The sequence below is a fragment of the Pseudopodoces humilis genome, chromosome 6 (assembly GCF_049639895.1).
Source record: "Pseudopodoces humilis isolate 2021_Gansu_Grassland_sample_001 chromosome 6, ASM4963989v1, whole genome shotgun sequence".
Taxonomy (NCBI): Eukaryota; Metazoa; Chordata; class Aves; order Passeriformes; family Paridae; genus Pseudopodoces; species Pseudopodoces humilis.
This window is the reverse complement of record NC_142205.1, coordinates 42,877,296-42,896,185: the sequence shown is the minus strand read 5'-3', so window position 1 is coordinate 42,896,185 and position 18,890 is coordinate 42,877,296. Positions and strand designations below refer to the sequence as shown.

At 35.9% G+C, this 18,890-nt stretch overlaps 1 protein-coding gene across 8 annotated transcripts in view; it reads left to right on the top strand.

Annotated features, from left to right (window-relative positions):
- ARFIP1 (ARF interacting protein 1) overlaps positions 1-18,890 on the top strand; it is a 41,607-nt gene that overhangs the window by 9,243 nt on the left and 13,474 nt on the right. For 5 of the 8 annotated variants that reach the window (XM_088056821.1, XM_005517558.3, XM_014263252.2 and 2 more), the window contains 4 exons: positions 7,043-7,157; positions 9,681-9,776; positions 11,198-11,307; positions 16,329-16,550. In XM_088056821.1, the coding sequence (XP_087912947.1) occupies positions 11,260-11,307; positions 16,329-16,550 (270 nt within the window). In that variant the 5' untranslated portion in view covers positions 7,043-7,157; positions 9,681-9,776; positions 11,198-11,259. The remainder of the gene's footprint in view (positions 1-7,042; positions 7,158-9,680; positions 9,777-11,197; positions 11,308-16,328; positions 16,551-18,890) is intronic. The other 3 variants (XM_088056820.1, XM_088056819.1, XM_014263251.2) reach the window with 2 other exon arrangements.

Below are 18,890 nucleotides of genomic sequence, written 5' to 3'. Positions count from 1 at the left end.
CAACACTTAGGTACAGCAAATGGAACTTGCACTCTTGGTGACTGCATTAGGGCCCTTGCTCAGGCAAAATGTAAAGCTGGAATTCTAAGGTGGTTTTTGTCTGTGGCCATGTATGGAAGTTGGTGTAGATTTTTTCCTGCATGCTAATCGTTTTGCTGGCTTGGAGTCAACTATATTTTAAACCTACTTCAACAAAAATGGGTTAAATCTTTGGTCAAATTGCAGAAAAACCTGTACTCTGCAAGCATATTTGAACTTGCTGTAATTATTTTCGCAGTGCTTATTCTGAGATCAATGAAGAAGTGCACTTCAGTTATTTATTTGAACTGTCTTGTACAAGTTCACGCCTGCATATGTGACCTGAAGTCAGAATATGTGATAATCAAGGCTTCTTATAAACAAAACAAAGAAAATAAACTTCTTGGAATTAACATCTAGGTCTGTTTACTAATCTGTTAGTCTCAAATTCTAATATTTAGCTTCTGTTCATCTTGCTTCATGTTTGTTATTTCTAATGCTTAATGCCATGCTTTCTCTTTTTTTCCTTGCCAGGTAATTTTTTGCTTTAACCTAAAGCAATATGCATTGCACCACAAAATTTCTGGGGTCTTTTTTCATACAACTTATGGAAATGACAAGCCAAGTACTGTTTTTTATGAGGTCACTTAAGAATGGGGCAAGAAACTATGGCCACTGTAATTTGTATTGTTACCACAGTGCTCAGTAAGAGTATGTGACCACAGCAAAGTTTAAAACACTCCAATATGCTGATTTTGATTGCACCTTCTTGGGAAGCAGGGGAACAGGGTTATTTTAATTTCCTGCTTCCTTATTTTTTATGATCAGGGAAATATTCATCTAGCTGAAATACAATTCAGATGTAAAGAATAAAATACTACTTGTTCTGTATTTTTTGGGCTTCTGTAAGTACTTTGCCACCAAGACATCAGCAGCTTTGATTCTATGTTTTTGAGTAAAGAGGTATTTGTACAACCTTTTCTTCAGAATTCCTTAATTACAAAACTGCACTTTCCTCTATAGTTGTGTTCTGTTTAGCACTTCCATCAGACCTTATCCATAAGGTGCTCAGGCATGAAAATGCACATTTATGTTTCACCAAACGCAGTGTTAGTATGCATTCAAGCATGAGAAGTATTTCATTTTGCGAGGCAGTGCAGAGCAAACGTATTTACCTGGAAGTGACAAGTAGGGTTGCTCCTTCTTTAAAGAAAGATGCCATTAGTTTTACAGAACATCAGATAGAAAAGATTGTCATAATGTAATTTCAGAAGGAGGCATGTTAGTTCCATTTTTGTGGGAATGTGACATAGCACTAATTGATATATCTGATTGGTATAATGCATATTTAAAAGGTAACTTAAGTGTTTTCCTAACTGTAAAATCTCAAATAGAAATATGCTGCTACCTTCTGATTCTCTAATAAGACATGCCCATGGAATTCAAACAAGTTTTGTCCTGCCCATATAATGGATGGAAACTCTTTTACTGAAAAAAAGCTGTAGCTTCAGTCATCATTGCATCAAATATCTAACGTTCTTTCAGTATAAAAAAGTTTAACATAGTGTGTTTTAATTCCCCAGGCTCTGTTGGATCTCACTTGAGCTTTAAGGAGTTGATGTATGGAACTGTTCTCTAATGTTTGGGTATTTGTGACAGAAGACTTCAGCATTTCCTAATCAAAAGTTTTACTTACTACTTTGTATAAGAAAGCCCAACCTACAAAAAAGTCTGGCTGGTTTATATTATTCACTTGTTTTACTTCACCTATCCCTGACTTCCAGAGCCCAGTTTTCCTCCCATGCCATTGTAATGATGTGATTAGCATAGTGTTTTTTTAATGTGACTGGGGGGATTGGGAGCTGAGGACAATAGGAAGGAGTGAGGGAAGTATATTATTGCTATTATTCCTATATGCAAGAACATGCCAGATAGTGTGAGAGCTGCATAGGAATAAACCAAATTTTTCAGAAAGAAGTTTGATCTGCCTGTAAATTCAACTAGCTGTAAGCAATTTGTCATGCATAAAGTATTGCACAAAATCTTTATGATATTCTTAGCAGTTTGAGCCTGAATTTGTTCCATTTCATTTTTGATACTGCCTCTTCTCATGGTTCTTACTGTACTTTTCTGGGCACAAAACCATAGTTAAGCGTGCATATAAAACCAGTAATAAACTTTAGGATGCAAAAAGATAATGAACTTTCTTGTGAGTCTTCAATTTGTCTTACTTGAATTATGAAATAAGGTCTGGGACCTGATGAATCTGAGTGCATGTGTTCACTGTCTTGTTCTGTAATTTTATTGCCAGACTGACAAATAGATAAGGTCAATTCTCTTTTATTTCTTGCCTTCTGAAAAAAAGAAGTCAGCCTTGTCACTCACATTCTGCTTGAAATGTCTGTGTTCATCTCTTAGGTTTTGCTATGTTGACTGACATAGTTAGATTTTTACTTTGGGTAATTATAGTTTAATTAATGAAGAACTGATTTAAAATATATCTTGAGAACTGTGTCAGTTCTAAAAAACTGGTTTGAGGAGATAAAAAAGTCAAATGTTCTTCATAAAGTCTGAAAAACCAAAAATCTGTGTGTTAATGATGAGAGTGGGAAGGAAACTAAAACCAGATTGTAGTATGTCTTCAGGTAAATCAAAAGAGATATAGTACAAGGGGTCTTCTGATTGAAGAGCAGTGTATTGGAGAATAGAAGAAATGTGTTAGTCTGTTATTTGCCACTTCATCAAATATTAAAGCCTTCAGGTCTTCTCCCATTTATTTATGTTGAATTTACACTGATGTGAGGATCTATTGGCTTAATTCATGGAGAATAGGAACTGAGTGATGTAATGGGGCAAAGAGAAGAAGAAAATGCTGAATATGTTCAAGGAGCTCTACTTGCACATGATTTTGATAAGAAGTTAAAGTTCAGAGCCCATGTATCTTACTGGATAGATGTTATGTCTATCTACATAACCTTTTGTTCCATAGGACTTGTAATCACACTGTAAGCTGTGAACTTTACAACCAGATATGTTGTAAATTTTTTTCTGAAGTCAACTTGAGTAGTTTTATTTAAAATGTCATCCACCATTAAAAACAAGCATATGATACCTGATATTAGTTGCTCCACTGTTGAACTGGCCATTGGTGTGAGGTTTTAAGAATACCTTAATTCAAGGTATTAAAGGCAAGTAAAACTGTACCTGTCAAACCTCCTTTTGGTACTAAACAGAACTTTATGCTTAGTGATGCATTACTAATGCAGTAGTATAACTAAGAAATTAATACAATGTTGTTTCTTTAGTTGCTCCTTAGTTAAGGAAGTTTCTACAAATTAAGTTTTGGCTGGGTTGGTTTGTGCTGTTGGAGAAACAGTACAGTTCTGGTCTTTTCCCTGTTCATTTTAGATTATTATGGAAAGCATGATTGGGAAGTACCATTTTGGAAATAGTCTTGTAATTCAGCCAACATTCCTTCATGGATGTGCATTCTGAACGACTTCCTTGCTGTGTCTACTGTCTCAACAGGATTGCTATGTCAAAAATTCATACTGGTTCATCAGATGATCTGTATAACAGAGTTGTGTAAATAAGGCTATCCTGACTAAAATATGTTTAGTTTAGCATAGTCATTTGAAGTCATTAAAGTGGGATTTTAACAAATGGTTAAAGTGGCTTAAATGTTCTATGACATATAAATATGAACTGTCTTGACTACACCTAATTAAGCTGGTGCACTTATTCTGTTTAACTGTATTTCATGCTTTTGCTTCTTGCTAATTGTTTGAGAATGAGGTAGGTAATGCAGCCTTTTAACTTGGGAATCTTCTGAGTTGTGGGTTTTTATACCTCTAGCTCTGGGTTTCAATGAACTTACAAAGTTAAAATACTTCTGCTAGGTAGTAATTGTATAAATATGGTTTCAGCCTCATACAAATGAAAATTATTAATGAAGCATTTTTCTGTTTTTTTTTGGTGATGGTGACCCCTTAGCAGATTTGTGGGCTTGCCATGTATCAATAAATTTTGATCAGTTCTAAAGACTTGAATTTAGTTTTTACAAAGAAGGCGGGGGGGGAATCTTAAATTTAGCTAGAAGAGCAATACATTATCAAAATATAATAATCATATTGTAGTAGGGGAATCTGTCCTCACTTCCTATGTTGTAAGAGCCAAACTTACATTTAGTGGGAACAAAAACAAAAACTATTTATATTGCTTTCTTACCACTCAAACATTAAGTATACTCATACCTTCCCTTAAGTGTGACATTTTGTGCAGTGTTTCTAAATTATCCCTCTTTGTAAGTTATTGAAGGGATAAACTGTTTTGTCAGTATGATTACAGATCTTTTGCTAACTTTTTTGTTTATCTACTCTAGTGTAAAGTAAAAAAAAAAGCAAGCACAATTAGTTGCAAGAATGACATTAAAACTTTTAGCAGTGTGTCTCCTCTGCACAGTAACTTGCATGTTTGTAAACAATGAAAAGGTATTGTTTTGATAATCGCTGACTTTTTGTCAATTCTGGAATCAACAAATGGTAAAGTTTTCTTTTAAATTCATATGCAAGAATATCATTCTTCATAAAGATGTATTTGAACTAGGGTTTAAAAAGGGTTTTGAATTGAACTTTGCCTTTCTTTAAATTGAACTTTGCCTTTTTGACAGTGGGGAAAAAAGTAGATGTCTTTGAACAAATATGTGTTTGTATACATATACATATGTATATATGTTTATGTAAAAAACTCTGAGATATATATATATATAAAAATATATATATATACATATGTATATATGCACAATTGTAGATCTTTAAAATTTTCATATTCTAAATACCAAGTTTTTGTTTAAGAGATGGATGAATCATAGTGTTTTGGTTTATTTAATTCTATAGTTTGTTCAGCTTGTGTTTAACTTCTGACTTAGCAAAGCAGATGTTCTGCATTTTAACCTTAAAATACAAATCGTTGCTTAGATTCCTATTGTGAACGTGCTTAAGCAGGTTAGTGACTGCATTTGTTTGGCTACAGGCTTAGATATTTCTGAAAACTACACAACATGCCAGGGTGCCTTCAGGAAAAAAATAATCCATGCCATGTCCTTTTTGTGAAATTAGTGCATCCTCTCTGCAATCTGGTTATCCTTTTTCAAGTCTCTCTGCTTTTTCAGCAACTAGTGACTTGCTACATTTTGAGTTAAACTAGTCTATTAGCTAAACTAAGTTGAAGCAAAGGCTTTCCAGCATGCCACCAACTGCAAGTACTTAAATGGAAGCACCAATGTTAAATCAGTTGTGAAGACTGAAAACAGTATGTATCCAAAGTTATGATATGCTTGATTTGGGAGATCAGGTTCTGCATGTGACTACTACATGTGCTTTTCCATGCTGTTTATTATTATTTTTTTTTAATATTTCTTTTATATATATATATTTTTTGCATAATGCTTCGGGTACACAAATATGGCATGATCTGTTATCAAATAACCTGTTCACATAAGTGAAAGTTTGGCTGTAGGAAATGGTTACTCTTTGCAGTAACATGCTGGGTTTTTTATGTCAGTGAGATTTTTGGAATTCACATGGAAAAATTAATTTGCTGGAATTCATATGTTTGTAGTTCTTACTTTTTTCTTCTTCCCAGGGGTTTGTCCTAAAGTGAAGACATCTAAATAAATTTGGGGGGGTGGGATCCAAAACTACTTCCTGACAATCTGAGCCTCTAGGCAGTGTTAGTATCGTTCTTATGCGCTGCCTTGCTTCTGGTTTGTGGATTGAGTGACTACACGTATAGGTCAAACATGGATTAGATTTTAAAGGTTGTGTTTTCTTTGTAATTAGAAGCATTGCATGGATCATAAACAGTTACTAAATGTGTCTAGACACTGGCATCTTAAAGCTATGTGTAGCTTTTCTCTAGTGATCTTCTGTAGCTCTTCCACTTTTCTACTTCTGTATGGAAGCAGAGCGGGGATGCAAAATAGTACCTGACTCCAAACACTGACAGTTCTTTGATTTTGTGATGCTTTTATTTTTTGCAACTGCATTTTACTTGCTTTCATAGTATTTTTTCACTTCTATGAATTAATGGTTTTAAATTGCTTTAAAACCCCAACTTTTTAAAAGTAGTGTGTCTACTTCCATAACACCAGAGGCTTAAACTTCAATTAGATCACTGACAGTATAGTCCAGGAAACCTGTGGGGAGCTTTTTGTAAAGGTAGGTAAGACAGCAAAAATGGGCAGTAGGATAGTATGTGAGCTGTGGTGTGTGGAGTCTTTCTTAGGCCTGTGCTGGGTTTCAGTCAAGACTTTGGTTACTTGAGAGCTGATTTAAATAGTTCATCTAGCCCTCAAAAGTTAAACAAGGTGATCTCAGACAATTTTAAATGAAGGAGTTTCAAAAGCAAACAAAAGTATGTGGCGGCTTTGTGGTCCAAGCACTTATGATGCAGAATAGGTGCTCGGAAGGAAGCTGTTTAAGTGATGTCTTTCTGGATGTCCCTTCCATGTCAAATATTAAAAAAGATTTCATGTGCTATTTGTAAGAAATAAGGATGCTATCAATTATAAGGCTATTCCTTGCTTAGTGTTTTTTTTTGTAATCTTCAACATTATGACAGTTTTTTGGTTTGTAAGGTGTTTTCTGCTTGATAATCTTATATCCAGTTTTTAACTGCAAACCTTATTAAACTGACATGGTTGCTTGGACCAGCTTCAGACCACATAACATGATACTTCTGGCCACATTTTTATTAACTGCTTCTCTAAGACATGGCATTCTACTTGGTCATCAATATAACAGAAAAATCTAGAATAAATACTCAGGCTATACTTACAGTGTTTCTCATTCATTTATGTTTTATTTGTGCATACCAGTAGAAAGCTGTGACACCAGCAAGGACTCTCCAGACTAAAGGCAAAATTGCTTGTCTGAGAGCTACTGAAACTGCATTATAATACTTTAGAGTCACTTAAATTGCTTTTTTTGCTTTAACTTTCCATTTTTATTCATATATTTTCCAGGACTTGAAATGTTCATTACCAGTTGGACTTGGACTTTCTGAAACCAAAATAACATCTCATGGCTTTGATGGTGCCAAAGAGGGAGTTGTTGAGGCAGGACAGTTTCCAAGTAAAGGTAAGTGGGTTTTTTTTGTATTTCTCAATTTAAAATCTTTAGCCATATTCTTACATGGTCAGAAGTACAACGTTCTGTAGTTGCTTTGAGCAGTTTGGATAAACGTACACATTTGAGATTTGCATTAGTGACAACCAGTTTATCTTCACTTGTAGCTCGGTTGTTAAAATAGAGAATATATGCTACACTTGTAATATCTATCAAGGGAATGGAGGAAACTACTTAGTGTTAAGTTGGTCTGCACTTACAGGAATGGAAGGCCTTGAGCACCTTGAACTGGTGTCAGGCTGAAGAATTTTCCTATTACATTGTTTTGAAGTTTTCTTCAGATTTTGCAAGTTATTGTTCCGATTTGAAATGTAACTGGAGAATTATTTATTTGTTATACACACTTCACTTATTGAGAGTAGATAAAAAAGTGGGGTTCTTCTTGTGGTATTAATGTATGCCTTAGAGAATCTAAGTGGTATTAAAGAGTGAGAAATGCAAAGTGATAGACAAGCCAATAATGTCACTATTTCCTATCTAAAAGCAATAGAATACCATGATATTGTATGGGCAAATGGTATTTAATTAATTACGTACCTTTGACAATTTCTGAATTTGAAAGATTTTAAATTATCTCAGATGTGCTGCTGTGAAAATAAGTCTCTTTGTAGTCATAAATTTAATTTACATGTTGCTTAATTTCCTGTTTGGTAAAATTCTTTGTTTATGAAAACAGTTGATTTACATGTTGTACTTTACATATATTACAAAGTGAATGCTGTGTTTCTTTATGCCTTTGAAAATAGCAAAATATCTAGCTAAAAGCTGGAGCAGATGGCAAACTGCTCACCATTCCTGCCTTTTTGTATTCTATTACCAGGATAACAGTTGAAACTGTTAAGTGTATTAGCCTGTAAGGAAAAGTGTCTGAAGATGTTTCAAGCTGCACTAATGTGTTTGAAATGCAAATGTTCTGTGGAAATTTCTGTACACAAATTATGAGCTTTGAACACTTTGAGTATCAAAGATTTTCTCCAGGGATATTTTCTTTGGATTTTTCCTGATGTTCTGACAAAATCAGGGAGAGAGAAGTGGTAAAAGCTAGAGCTTCCTATGAAACCATGGACAAAAGTTGAGTGATTGCCCTATTTCTAAAAATTCTGTCTTCTGTTTGAGTGGCCTTATAAGGGCTTCGTTTTTGAATGCAAAGTAGACAGTATTGGAGGGGAAGGGCTTTTAGGATTTGGGGGATGTTGAATGATGAAACATGCATAAGGCTGTGTTAATACTCTGTCAAATGATAAGGATTTTTTTAACTGCTTGTCTTGGCTCGCTTGCTGAAATGATTCAGGCAGGATCTTGCAGTCAAACTTTTATGCCTGGATGAATTCGGTTGCAGCTCTTATGCAATGTATATCTACAGAAAGACACAGCAAGTGAGCTGTCTTTGTCTCATCTTTTCTGTGCAGTTGGATCCAAAACATTGGATTTATTTATCTCATAAATCCACAGAGCACTGTGGAATGTTTTAAAGCTGATTGTTGATCCAATTACTTTGAGTGATGTTTTTGGTGTTACTGATAACTAAATTTTGTTGAAACTGCAAAGTTCAGGTTTGAGTTTCTTTCCCCTTAGCACACTGTTAGCCCTGAGGTATATTGGAATTTCTCAGCAAAAGCAGTTAAAGTTCCCCCCCCCCAGTACGGTGGTCGTTCATCATTACAGAGGAAAAGCTAACTTAACTGTTTTTTAAATCCTGAAAATTCCATAAGGAAGCCACTTCAGATTTATCTCTTATGAAAGATATAAAGCAAAGGCAAAGCTCTGAAAAGCATAATGAGCATAATCCTAAAACAGCTCAGAGAACACACACAGTGCGGGTCGTTTAAAGTTGGTTGCTTTTGTTTTGGTTTGGAGTTTTTTGTTTTGGTTTTGTCTTTCTGTTTTTTTTTTTAAGAGAAAAAGTGAGTGCTGTAAAATCTTTCTTTTGGGAATGAGTTTACACCCTTTCACAGCTAATGACTTGTACGATCTTCAGGGTAACTTATTGCTGCATGTTTACACAGACTTAAGAGTTGATGTCAATAAAGTGTATCTGAAATTGGCAGAGATTTCAGGGCTTACTTCACCCCTTAGTGCTTTAAGTACCATTCAGTGAGAGTGTGGAGTGAGTTCTACCTAGACCTGAAAAAGAGTGTTTCAGCTGTGGATTGTTATATAATAATCTTCCATGGAATTTTCTGTTTATGGTCTGTACTTCACCTTTCAGTTGCATTTTGATTGTTCTTACAGGAAAAAAAATTGTCATCGTGACCTAGAGAAAAAGATTAAATCAAGGAAATTTGGAGTAGTTCACATGGAGAGATGCACCTCTTGAAAAGCATTTCCATCAGAAATTCCAACAACTTTTCTGTGAACACTTCTGTAGTTGCTGAAGCAAATGTTTCTTTGTTTTGAAAACATTTCTCTGTAAGAGTGCACATTCACTTCTAAGGGAAGATGATGGATTTTCATGGTTAAATGTCCCTTTTTCAGGTTCCTCAGCATCACCCAAATCATCTGTTATATCTCCTAGCAGTGCAGCAGCTAGCAGACTGGCTGGACAAGGTTGTGATTTAATTATTCCCACAGGTATCAAAGCACTGACTGGATAACTCCCTTGTCTCTGCTGACACCGTACTAACCCTTCCATGTTTCTAATTATTTGATGTACTATTAGTTGGAAATAAAATTTCTGGGGGATTTTGGTGGCTCTCACTTCTGACTTCAATAGTTTACAAATTAACCTCTGCTTTCCTCTCTAAGCTGCTTTCACTCCATAAAATGAAAATTATAGCTAATATTAATAATAACAAACAGTAGGTTAAATAGGACTGACCAAAATCTTTTATTTAGGTTAAAACTGAATTTCTCCCCCAAATGATCACATATTCCAATAGACTATGGGGGCAGCCATTAGGAATACACAACACCTGAACTCAGCTTTGCCACTTGACTCATTTTGTGCCTGTGGGCAAATTACTTAACATCTTAGTCTGCTTCCTCCTGCATAAAAGGAGAAAACTTTACTCAGTTACCTCATAAGGGTGTTGAGAGGGTTAATCACTTAATGTTTGCATAGCATATTGAAGATGTAAAGAGCACAGTAGAACTTGATGCTAAAGGAGTATCTTTGAGGTATCTGTATAGACTTTTTTCCAAACTCTTGCATGCATAAATAACTTGGAAAGACTAAGGTGGCCGTAAGTAGCAGTAGGGATCAAAGTCAGGAGTAGTTAAAATTAATATGGACATGAATAAGTAAAATGTTGCTTAAAAAGTGATGATGCATAGCAGTTTTTAATATTTAGGAGGACACTAGGAATTTTGCAAAATTGAAACATGGAATCCACATGATATCCATACTAGCTTGAAAATGCTGAGTAATGACAGTTTGTGTGTGGTGTATTGCCCTAGGTATTTTAATTTGTTGCTTTAAATCTCTTCTTTGCTGGTTTTATACTCATGGTCTGTAGAATTAATTGTTCCTAATACAATGAGCTAATAAAACTGAAATAAATTAATTAAATATTGGCTGAACACATCTTCTGGAAAGAATGATTTTCATAGGAAAAGATTAAAAAACTCTGTACTTCATGACAACAGTATGCCAGTAATGGTTGTTCAGTGGTCTTCAGGTTGTAAACAGACTTTTAGATTGACTAAATGCAGAAGTGTGTTCAACTGTTGGAGTTTTTAAACATAGATTAAGTAATAAACATGTCTCAAAAGCTGTTTTAAGCTTTCAGTATGCTTAATTCAGACTATTACTTCATTAAATAGTGAGACATATATACATTTTGTATCAGTAGTAATTTTAAAGTAAGTCTTTCTTTTTGGAACTGATTTTGAAAAATCTACTTATTCCTCTTAAGTTCTTACTATCACCTTGCTCTGCTTTTGGATGTGCAATTGCACAAATCTTCCATACCTGCTACTAATCCCTTAAAACAAGCTAACAAACAAAAAGCCCAGACCCAAGGCCTTGAAGATTTGCTTTGTGTCTGACACAGGGGGCAGAGCTCAGCAGAAGAGTGGACCTGTTGTGTTAGCAGATGAAGTAAAGAATCCAGCAATGGAGAAACTGGAATTGGTGAGGAAGTGGAGCCTAAACACTTACAAGGTATGCAGGCATATATGTGTGTGTGCATGTACATATTCTATAAGTGAGTTTGCTACTAGACAGGAATAGAGCTGTATGAAAGTAAGCTGTTGTTGCAGTGAGCACAAGCAAAAATGTATAAGAAAGGCTTAGTTTTCTTCCAAGCATTCCTTGTTAAATCCCTGGTATAATGTGGGAAATCTTTAATAGGTATTACTGATTTAGCAAGGTAAAGAATGTTCCATTTCTAATGTTTCCTTCGTCATTCCGAATGTAGAGATTTCAACACTAAAGCTTGGAATTAAATCTTTTTGCTCTTTTTGAGTTGACTGCTGATACAATAAGATTTCAGTTTCTGTGAACAAATTAGGGACATCTGTAAGTTCAAAACTAGTGAATTGCTATTCTGATGGCTTTGTTTTCTCTTGGCTGATTGTTTTTTTCTTAGTGTTGCAATAGTTACTTCAATTTGTGTGTATTTTATATGCTTCTGCTTCCTGATCAGTTGAGATTTGATGAAATTAAAAGAATAACATAAGAATAATGGAAAGGTGTTTAAAGCACACCAGTTTGCTAGAAGTGTTTATTATCAATAAAAAGCTGTAAGGTAAGGAACAATTGTCAGGGAATGCATTCCTGTCAAAAATTTTAAACAAAGACCAGTTTTGAAAAATAGCTTCTTGTTATGTCTACAGCTTAAATGACAGAGTTGTGGACAGGTGCATCAGTGAGGTCTGCATCAAACCATGAAGAAATTAACAATCTGTGGAAAGTCCGAATCCCTCCTGTGTTCTTTAAGTTCAGATAAGAACATCCTCCTCAGTGAGGATGAGAAGCAGGGATGATGACATTCTACACCTAGTAGATGCTTATGCTCTCTTTCTATTAGAATCAGAAGTTTCTTTTTTATTTTTTATGTCTAATTAAATAGCTTTTAGATTTGCTGCTTTTCTTGTCATCTAAATATTGTAGCAACTGCAGAAGTTGCAGTCCAGTGGTATGCTGGGGTGGCTTAGAAGAGCATTGCCAGCAGATTGAAGGAGATGATCCTGCCCCTCTACTCAGCCTTGGTGAGGCACATATGGAGTGCTGTGTTCAGTCCTGGGCTCCTCAGGATATGAGAGACAAAAAGCTCCTGGAGCAGGTCCAGTGGAGGGCAGCAAAGATGGTGAAGGGACTGGAGCAGCTTTTGTGTGAGGAAGGGTTGAGGGAGCTGGGCCTGTTCAGCATTGAGAAGGGAGGACTGAGAGGATACCTCATGAATGCCTATAAAGTATCTGAGGGGAGGGTGCCAAGAGGATGGATCCAGGTTCTTCCCAGTGGTGCCAAGCAACAGGACAAGATGCAGTGGGCAGAACCTGATGCACAGGAAGTTCTACCTGAACAAGAGGAAGAACTTCTTTACTGTGCAGGTGACCGTGCACTGTAACAGGGTGCCCAGAGAGCTTGTGGAGTCTCTGTCACTGGAGGTAACTCAAGAGCCCTCTGGACACAATCCTGTGCCATGTGCTCTAGGATGGACTTAAGCAGAGATGTTGAACCAGAAGACCCACTGTGGTCTTTTCCAGCCTGACCCATTCTGTGATTCTGTCTGTCAGCTACTTTGGAGTATGCTGTGGTCCAGTCAGAATACATGCTATTCATCTGAAGCTGTTCTTTAAAATTCTCTTGTCTCTTTAAAACATTGATTCTTGGGATCAAATATACCACAACTAAATAGGACAGGACTTGACTTTATTCTGTATTTTTGGTACCTTGATTTAGAAAACAAACCCACAAAAACTCAAAATGTCTCAAACTCACTGACAAGAACCAACAGCCAGAGGACTAGTGAAATATGTTGGAAAAAGGGGTCTTGAATCTTTGTTTAGAACATTATTTCTTTGACTGTACTGTCTGCAAAGTCCAGATTTTTAGATTTTTTTATGACTTAAGCCTCCCCCTTTCTGAAATCCAGAATTATACCAGTAATGACACAGCAAAGAAAGACTAACATTTTCAGAAAACATGCCTAAGGAGATGTGTCAGTTTTGATCTTTCTAGAGTTCCATATTGACTGGATGTACACTCTTTTTTTAAGGTATAAGATCATTCAGAGAAATTACAAGTTCATTTTGAGTTGATGGAGTGTTGTGGCTCTGTACTTGGAGATGCCATACATTTGTGTTGTAGGCTTCGTATAAAAAGTATATTTAACATGGTTAAAGACAGTATTTAAATTTGTGGAGCTATTGGTTTGCTTTGATTCCTACCAGGAAGATCATGGGAAGAAGTGTCCTCCTTATCTCATAGTAGCTAATTTGAAGATGCAGAAATAAAGGGCAGGAGTAAATGTCAGCACTTGAATCCCTCTGAATTTCAAATTTCTGGTATCAATGTACCAGACATTAATATACAAGGGGAGATAGTGGTGAATTTTGCTGTTAGGAAGTTCTCTAGGATTCTGACATGAATAGTTCCTATACCATGGTGTCTGTATCAGGGTTGAGAAATCTAAATTTTTGGGTATGTTCAGAAGTTATTCCCATCTGTAAATGCCTTTGCAACTACCGTTGCCCTTGACATTTTCCAGTTGCATGCTCCCTAGTAAACATGAGTTAGTGTGAAGAGAAATAGCCCTTCTTTCCATAGTCTAGTGACAAGATCTTTTTCTGTTCTTTCTTCTGTCTATGCCTTCCCCTTTGGATGAGAAAGAGATTTTCAGTCTAGGAAAAGCATTTAGGCTCAAGAAAGTCAAGACTCTTCTTGACTTTCAGCAATTCTAACAAGCTTATATTTTTGTTTTTCATACAACTTCTTAAACTTTGAGGGGAACAAAAAAGACAAACTTGTTTTACAAACCTCTCTAACACTAGGCTACTAGTAGAATATTTATTTCTGAGACATGTCCAGCAATGCCTCTGTTCATCTTTGGCATATGCAATGTAAGGTAACCTTTTTTTTTTCTCTGAGTTGTTTTTCTTAAGTTTTGCGTTGTATGATTTCTTTTTGAGTTGCATGGTCTTTTTCATAGCTTTCTTTAGATAGTTTCCTTTATAGATTCTCTTAGAACGAAGCACAATGGAATTAATGTGTGGAATTTTCTTTGCTAGTGAGAATATAGAGCAACTTGTGTGCTTGTACTAGTCCACTTAGAACTGGAGAAAATCAAAATAGATTTGGCCATTTTCTTTATCTTTTGCTACATATGAGTGAACAAAGTATGCTGTGTAACCAATTATTGGTTTTTCCTCACTTGTCACTGCTGGGGTTTTTTAGGTGTTTTCCTGTGACTTATGAAGCAAATACCCCTTGACTGAAAATAATTCCTTCATTTGTAATTTATCCTTGCTTTCAAAAAATTTGTTTTCCATGATTCAGATTTTTCTCTTGGATTTCCATGGGGGTTTTTGTGTGTGTGCATCAGCTCTTTTGGAAAATAGCCAAAATTTTACCATCAAGTCCATACTTCCTAATGAAAGGCTTATTTATGCTCTGAGCACACTCAGAGCTAAGCTGCATTTTTGAATTTCTCTTGGAGTCTTTGGTAGTAAAGTTGTATTCTGTGTTATGATTTGTTATGCTCTCCCGAGTTTCTGATGCTTGACAGACAAATGTCACCTAGATTAGCTGTGCTTTTTCTTGTGAATTACTTGAATCTAACAAAGTAGCCCAAATAGTCTGTATCTTCTATAAACCTAATGGGTCATGACCAACTTGATCTCCTTGATCATTCTTGAGTCTCTCCTGTGTTCATCTATTACATTAATAAAGGACATGGAAGTTCTAGCTCGTTGAATGTGCTTTGGACACAAGCAAAGATGGTATTAAACTAAAGTCCTTGAATTGGGAACCCTGGGAAATACAGTGCTGTAGTGTATGTTATAAGGTAAGCTTGGGCATTGTTTCACGAAAAAAAGAAAAAGAAAAAAGCTTGGGCATTGTTTCACAAAAAAAAAATTAAAATGGCAGCTTTGTGCTTAAGTTAAGTCCTTTCAGAATAGTTATGGCCTTGGCTACTAACTTAATTTCCTTATAACTTTTGTTTCTAGCAGTAATTTTTCATATGTCTAAGTTGGTTATCTGCTCACGCTTTGGGACCACAGATTAACTTCAAGTAACTTACTACAGCAGTAAATAATACTGCTCTCCATAGAGAAACTCTATAGCTTTGCTGCACATCTGCTTGGCAAATGGCTTCTCCTATGTCTCAGTCAAGGGAATCCCCACTGTGCATTTTGTGAGGCTCACTGCCAAGCTGGGCTCGAATCTCTGGCAGAGAAGGTGTCACAGATCAGTGGAATGTGGTAGCAGCCTGCTCTGTCACAGCCATAGGCTGGGTGAGAGTGTCTACAGCCACGTAAGAGCACATTGCCTGCTCAGTGTGTTAATGAACTGCAAACCTACTAAGAATTTGACTTATGACAGGAAAGAAATAGTCTTTCTGAGTCAATCATCTCCATTTTAAAGATTGTGTAAATAATAAATGCATTATAATTCTTTTGCATATTTCTCAGTAGGAGTTCCCAGTTTCCTAGTCAGCTTTAAAAATCTTGCTGAAAACCATCACCTTCTTACTTCCCCCCTAAAAAAACCTAAAAAAGAACATTTCTGAAAAATGTAACATGTATGTTCTGGAATTGGATGATTGGTAGACGAACCCCAAAAGATTACTAACTAGACATTTTTATGCAGAATAGTAATGCTCCTATTAACTGACTTAAATGCAGTGTGCTAAAATGCTTCTTTAAACTTAATGAGATTCACCAAACCTATAAAGAGATAAGTGTTCTTTTACTTGAGAAACAATTAGTTATGCTCTTGATTTGCTAACTTGAATATTCATCTTAGTAGGAGTTGAGACTTGTCCAGCTGTTCTTGCTGAGTCCTGATAAACTTCTGAAGACTGTGTTGTTTTTTCAGTTTGTTGTGCAAACTTATATTGGGAGGGGTGGTTGTGAAAGAATTGTATGTAATTATATGTCCCTTGAAGCTGAAAATGGGTGTATGCTGTGTTGTCTTGAATATACTTGAATCTTTATAATTTAATTTTTTTTCTGCAGTGTACACGTCAGATCATCTCTGAAAAACTGGGTCGTGGCTCAAGAACAGTAGACCTGGAACTAGAAGCTCAGATAGATATATTGAGAGATAACAAAAAAAAATATGAAAATATCTTGAGATTGGCACAGACACTGTCCACGCAGCTCTTCCAGATGGTACATACCCAAAGGCAACTTGGAGATGCATTTGCTGACCTGAGTTTGAAATCATTGGAACTTCATGTAAGACTTTTATAATGTTAAAAAAATACTCTGGCAGAGATGAAGATAAGCCTAACTGACTTGTGCAGGGTATAGTTAGCAGCCACCTTTATAAACATTGTAGTTAACAATACATTACATGCTCTTTGTGTTGACACCTTATGTGATGAATTTAAAACTATGGGAAATTATTGAAATTACTGTAGTCTTTATTGTTTCTTAAATGTTAGTCTCTAGTTGATGAAGAACTGACAATTTTGCTTTGTAGAGAAGAGGCATTTTAATATTAATTTTACACCTAATGAAATGTCGTCAAAGTGTTCCAGAGTGTTACGTCACTTCAATTACAAGATGTCTTTGGGGAATGTGCCTGGGAATAAGTAGATTAGGGTACATTACTTCATTTGTGCGCATTGAATGTGAGTAAATTATTTTTCTGTAGCATATTTAAGCATTGAGATTTGATCTCAAAGTCCTTTTTTAATCAGAATTTTCCTACTAATAAGACTAATCTGTATTCTTACGTTGTCTGGAGTTGCTGAGCAAGAGAGGCAATCTTGAGATATCTGGGTTGTTATGATTCAATGGTTTAGAAGTTTATGTAACACTGGCACTTTCTGTTGCCAGTAGTAAAGCTGTTTGCTGTAAAGAGAGACAAGGTGGATGTTTCTTACAGAGTATAGTAGCGGGCTTGCTTCTACATTGTTTGTTCTGCATTTGCAAAGTTATAAAATTGGATCCTTCGGAAAACCAATATTAAATGGTTTAATAATGTCCTAAAACATAGCTGCTGAAACAGCTCAAATTATCTTTGTGATTTTAAAAACATCTGTCTTTTCATAATTGTCTTTTCCCATTGAGTTTTAAGGGAGTAGGTGGAGTTCATGCTTGCACAGATGAACCTTAAATGATAGCTAGCTGAAAAAATGTGAAACTCCTACACTAATGTGGAGGAATTTTTAATATTAGTCTGACAGATGAAAGTCTGTGAACGTAGAGCACTTCTAGCAGCTATGAAATTAAATGATCTGCTAAAAGAAGCTTTTAATAATCAGTTTATTCTTGACACAAATACAGGCATGTGGTTTGTGGCACAACTTAGTAATTGTTATGAAGTATGTGCTGAAGGTGGATGTTTCTTCCAAAACTTGGATGGAATCTGGCATCATGCTCATTTAATGAATCTTGGGGTTTTTCCCATTATTAGCTTATAACTTCTAATGGGAATACTGATCTTCCAGGTTCTTTCAGCGTCTTCTATTGGTCTTGGAATTTGTTTCCGTCATTCATCTCTTGTGTAGATTCTTGAATGGGGTTGTTGATGAAAATCAAATAAAAGTTTCTGCTGCTGTAATAAAAGTTATCTAACCTTTGCTTCTTGGAGGCTTGCCTGGTGTTTGTCTCTTTCCTCTTTGTGTTTTCCCTCTGTGTAATCTGTAGCTTAGCCTACTTTTGGATTTTTAGATTTTTTACTCTAAAATTTGTGCAGGACTAAAAATAAAATTTTTGAACAGTTAGTCTTTAATGTTTAATAAGATAACAGTGTATAAGCTTAAATAAAATTTAAAAGCCCCCCAAGTCTCAAGGTAATACTTCTTCTTTTATACATGATAACAAAATTTTAATGTAGTATCTGGTGAGGTGTTACTTCATGTGAACGGGTTGCTGTTTCTCTTTTGGATACAAAGATAACTGCTGGTTCCAGGCTCATGTGCCTCTCATTATATAGGCAGATGAATCCAAATTTTAATTGACCTGAGCACAGAGTATGAACTGAGTGTAAACTCCTGCTGAAGAAAGGATTTCCTGTGTGTTTCTTAAGAGGTATCTGCAGAGGTCATGGACAAAACTGAAACATTTGTATGAAACTATGAGCAATTGGAAGGAAACGATTGTTGGTTAGCATATTCCTTAGTACTGCAGGCCACTGCAGTCCCTTCCTTCTTACTCCCCCTTTGAACTAGTAGTGTTGCTCATTTGGGTCTGGGATGATCTGAGTGAGAGGACCAGCTGGAAAGCTAATTGCAGTCTTGCACATGCAGGAGGAAAAATAGATGGGACTAAGCTGCTGCAAGGGGCAGTCCTACTGCTGTTGTCTCTGCCAGCATGCTGCTATTTCTTCTCTGTGCTAGCACTTGTGTTAGCTGTGTAGTTGGCAATGTTAGTGCAAAGCCAGCTGAAAAATACTTGATTTGTTGTTGGGATTTTTTTTCCCAGCAAAATCTGTAGCAATTTAGCCAACTGCTTTTGCTGCCCAAGCAGCTGTACAAAGCAAAGATGACAGATCTTTAGCAGTGTTTACAGGGCTTAGCTCATGACAACTTGCCCTAAGTTCTTTTTCTTTTTCCTTCTCCTTCAATT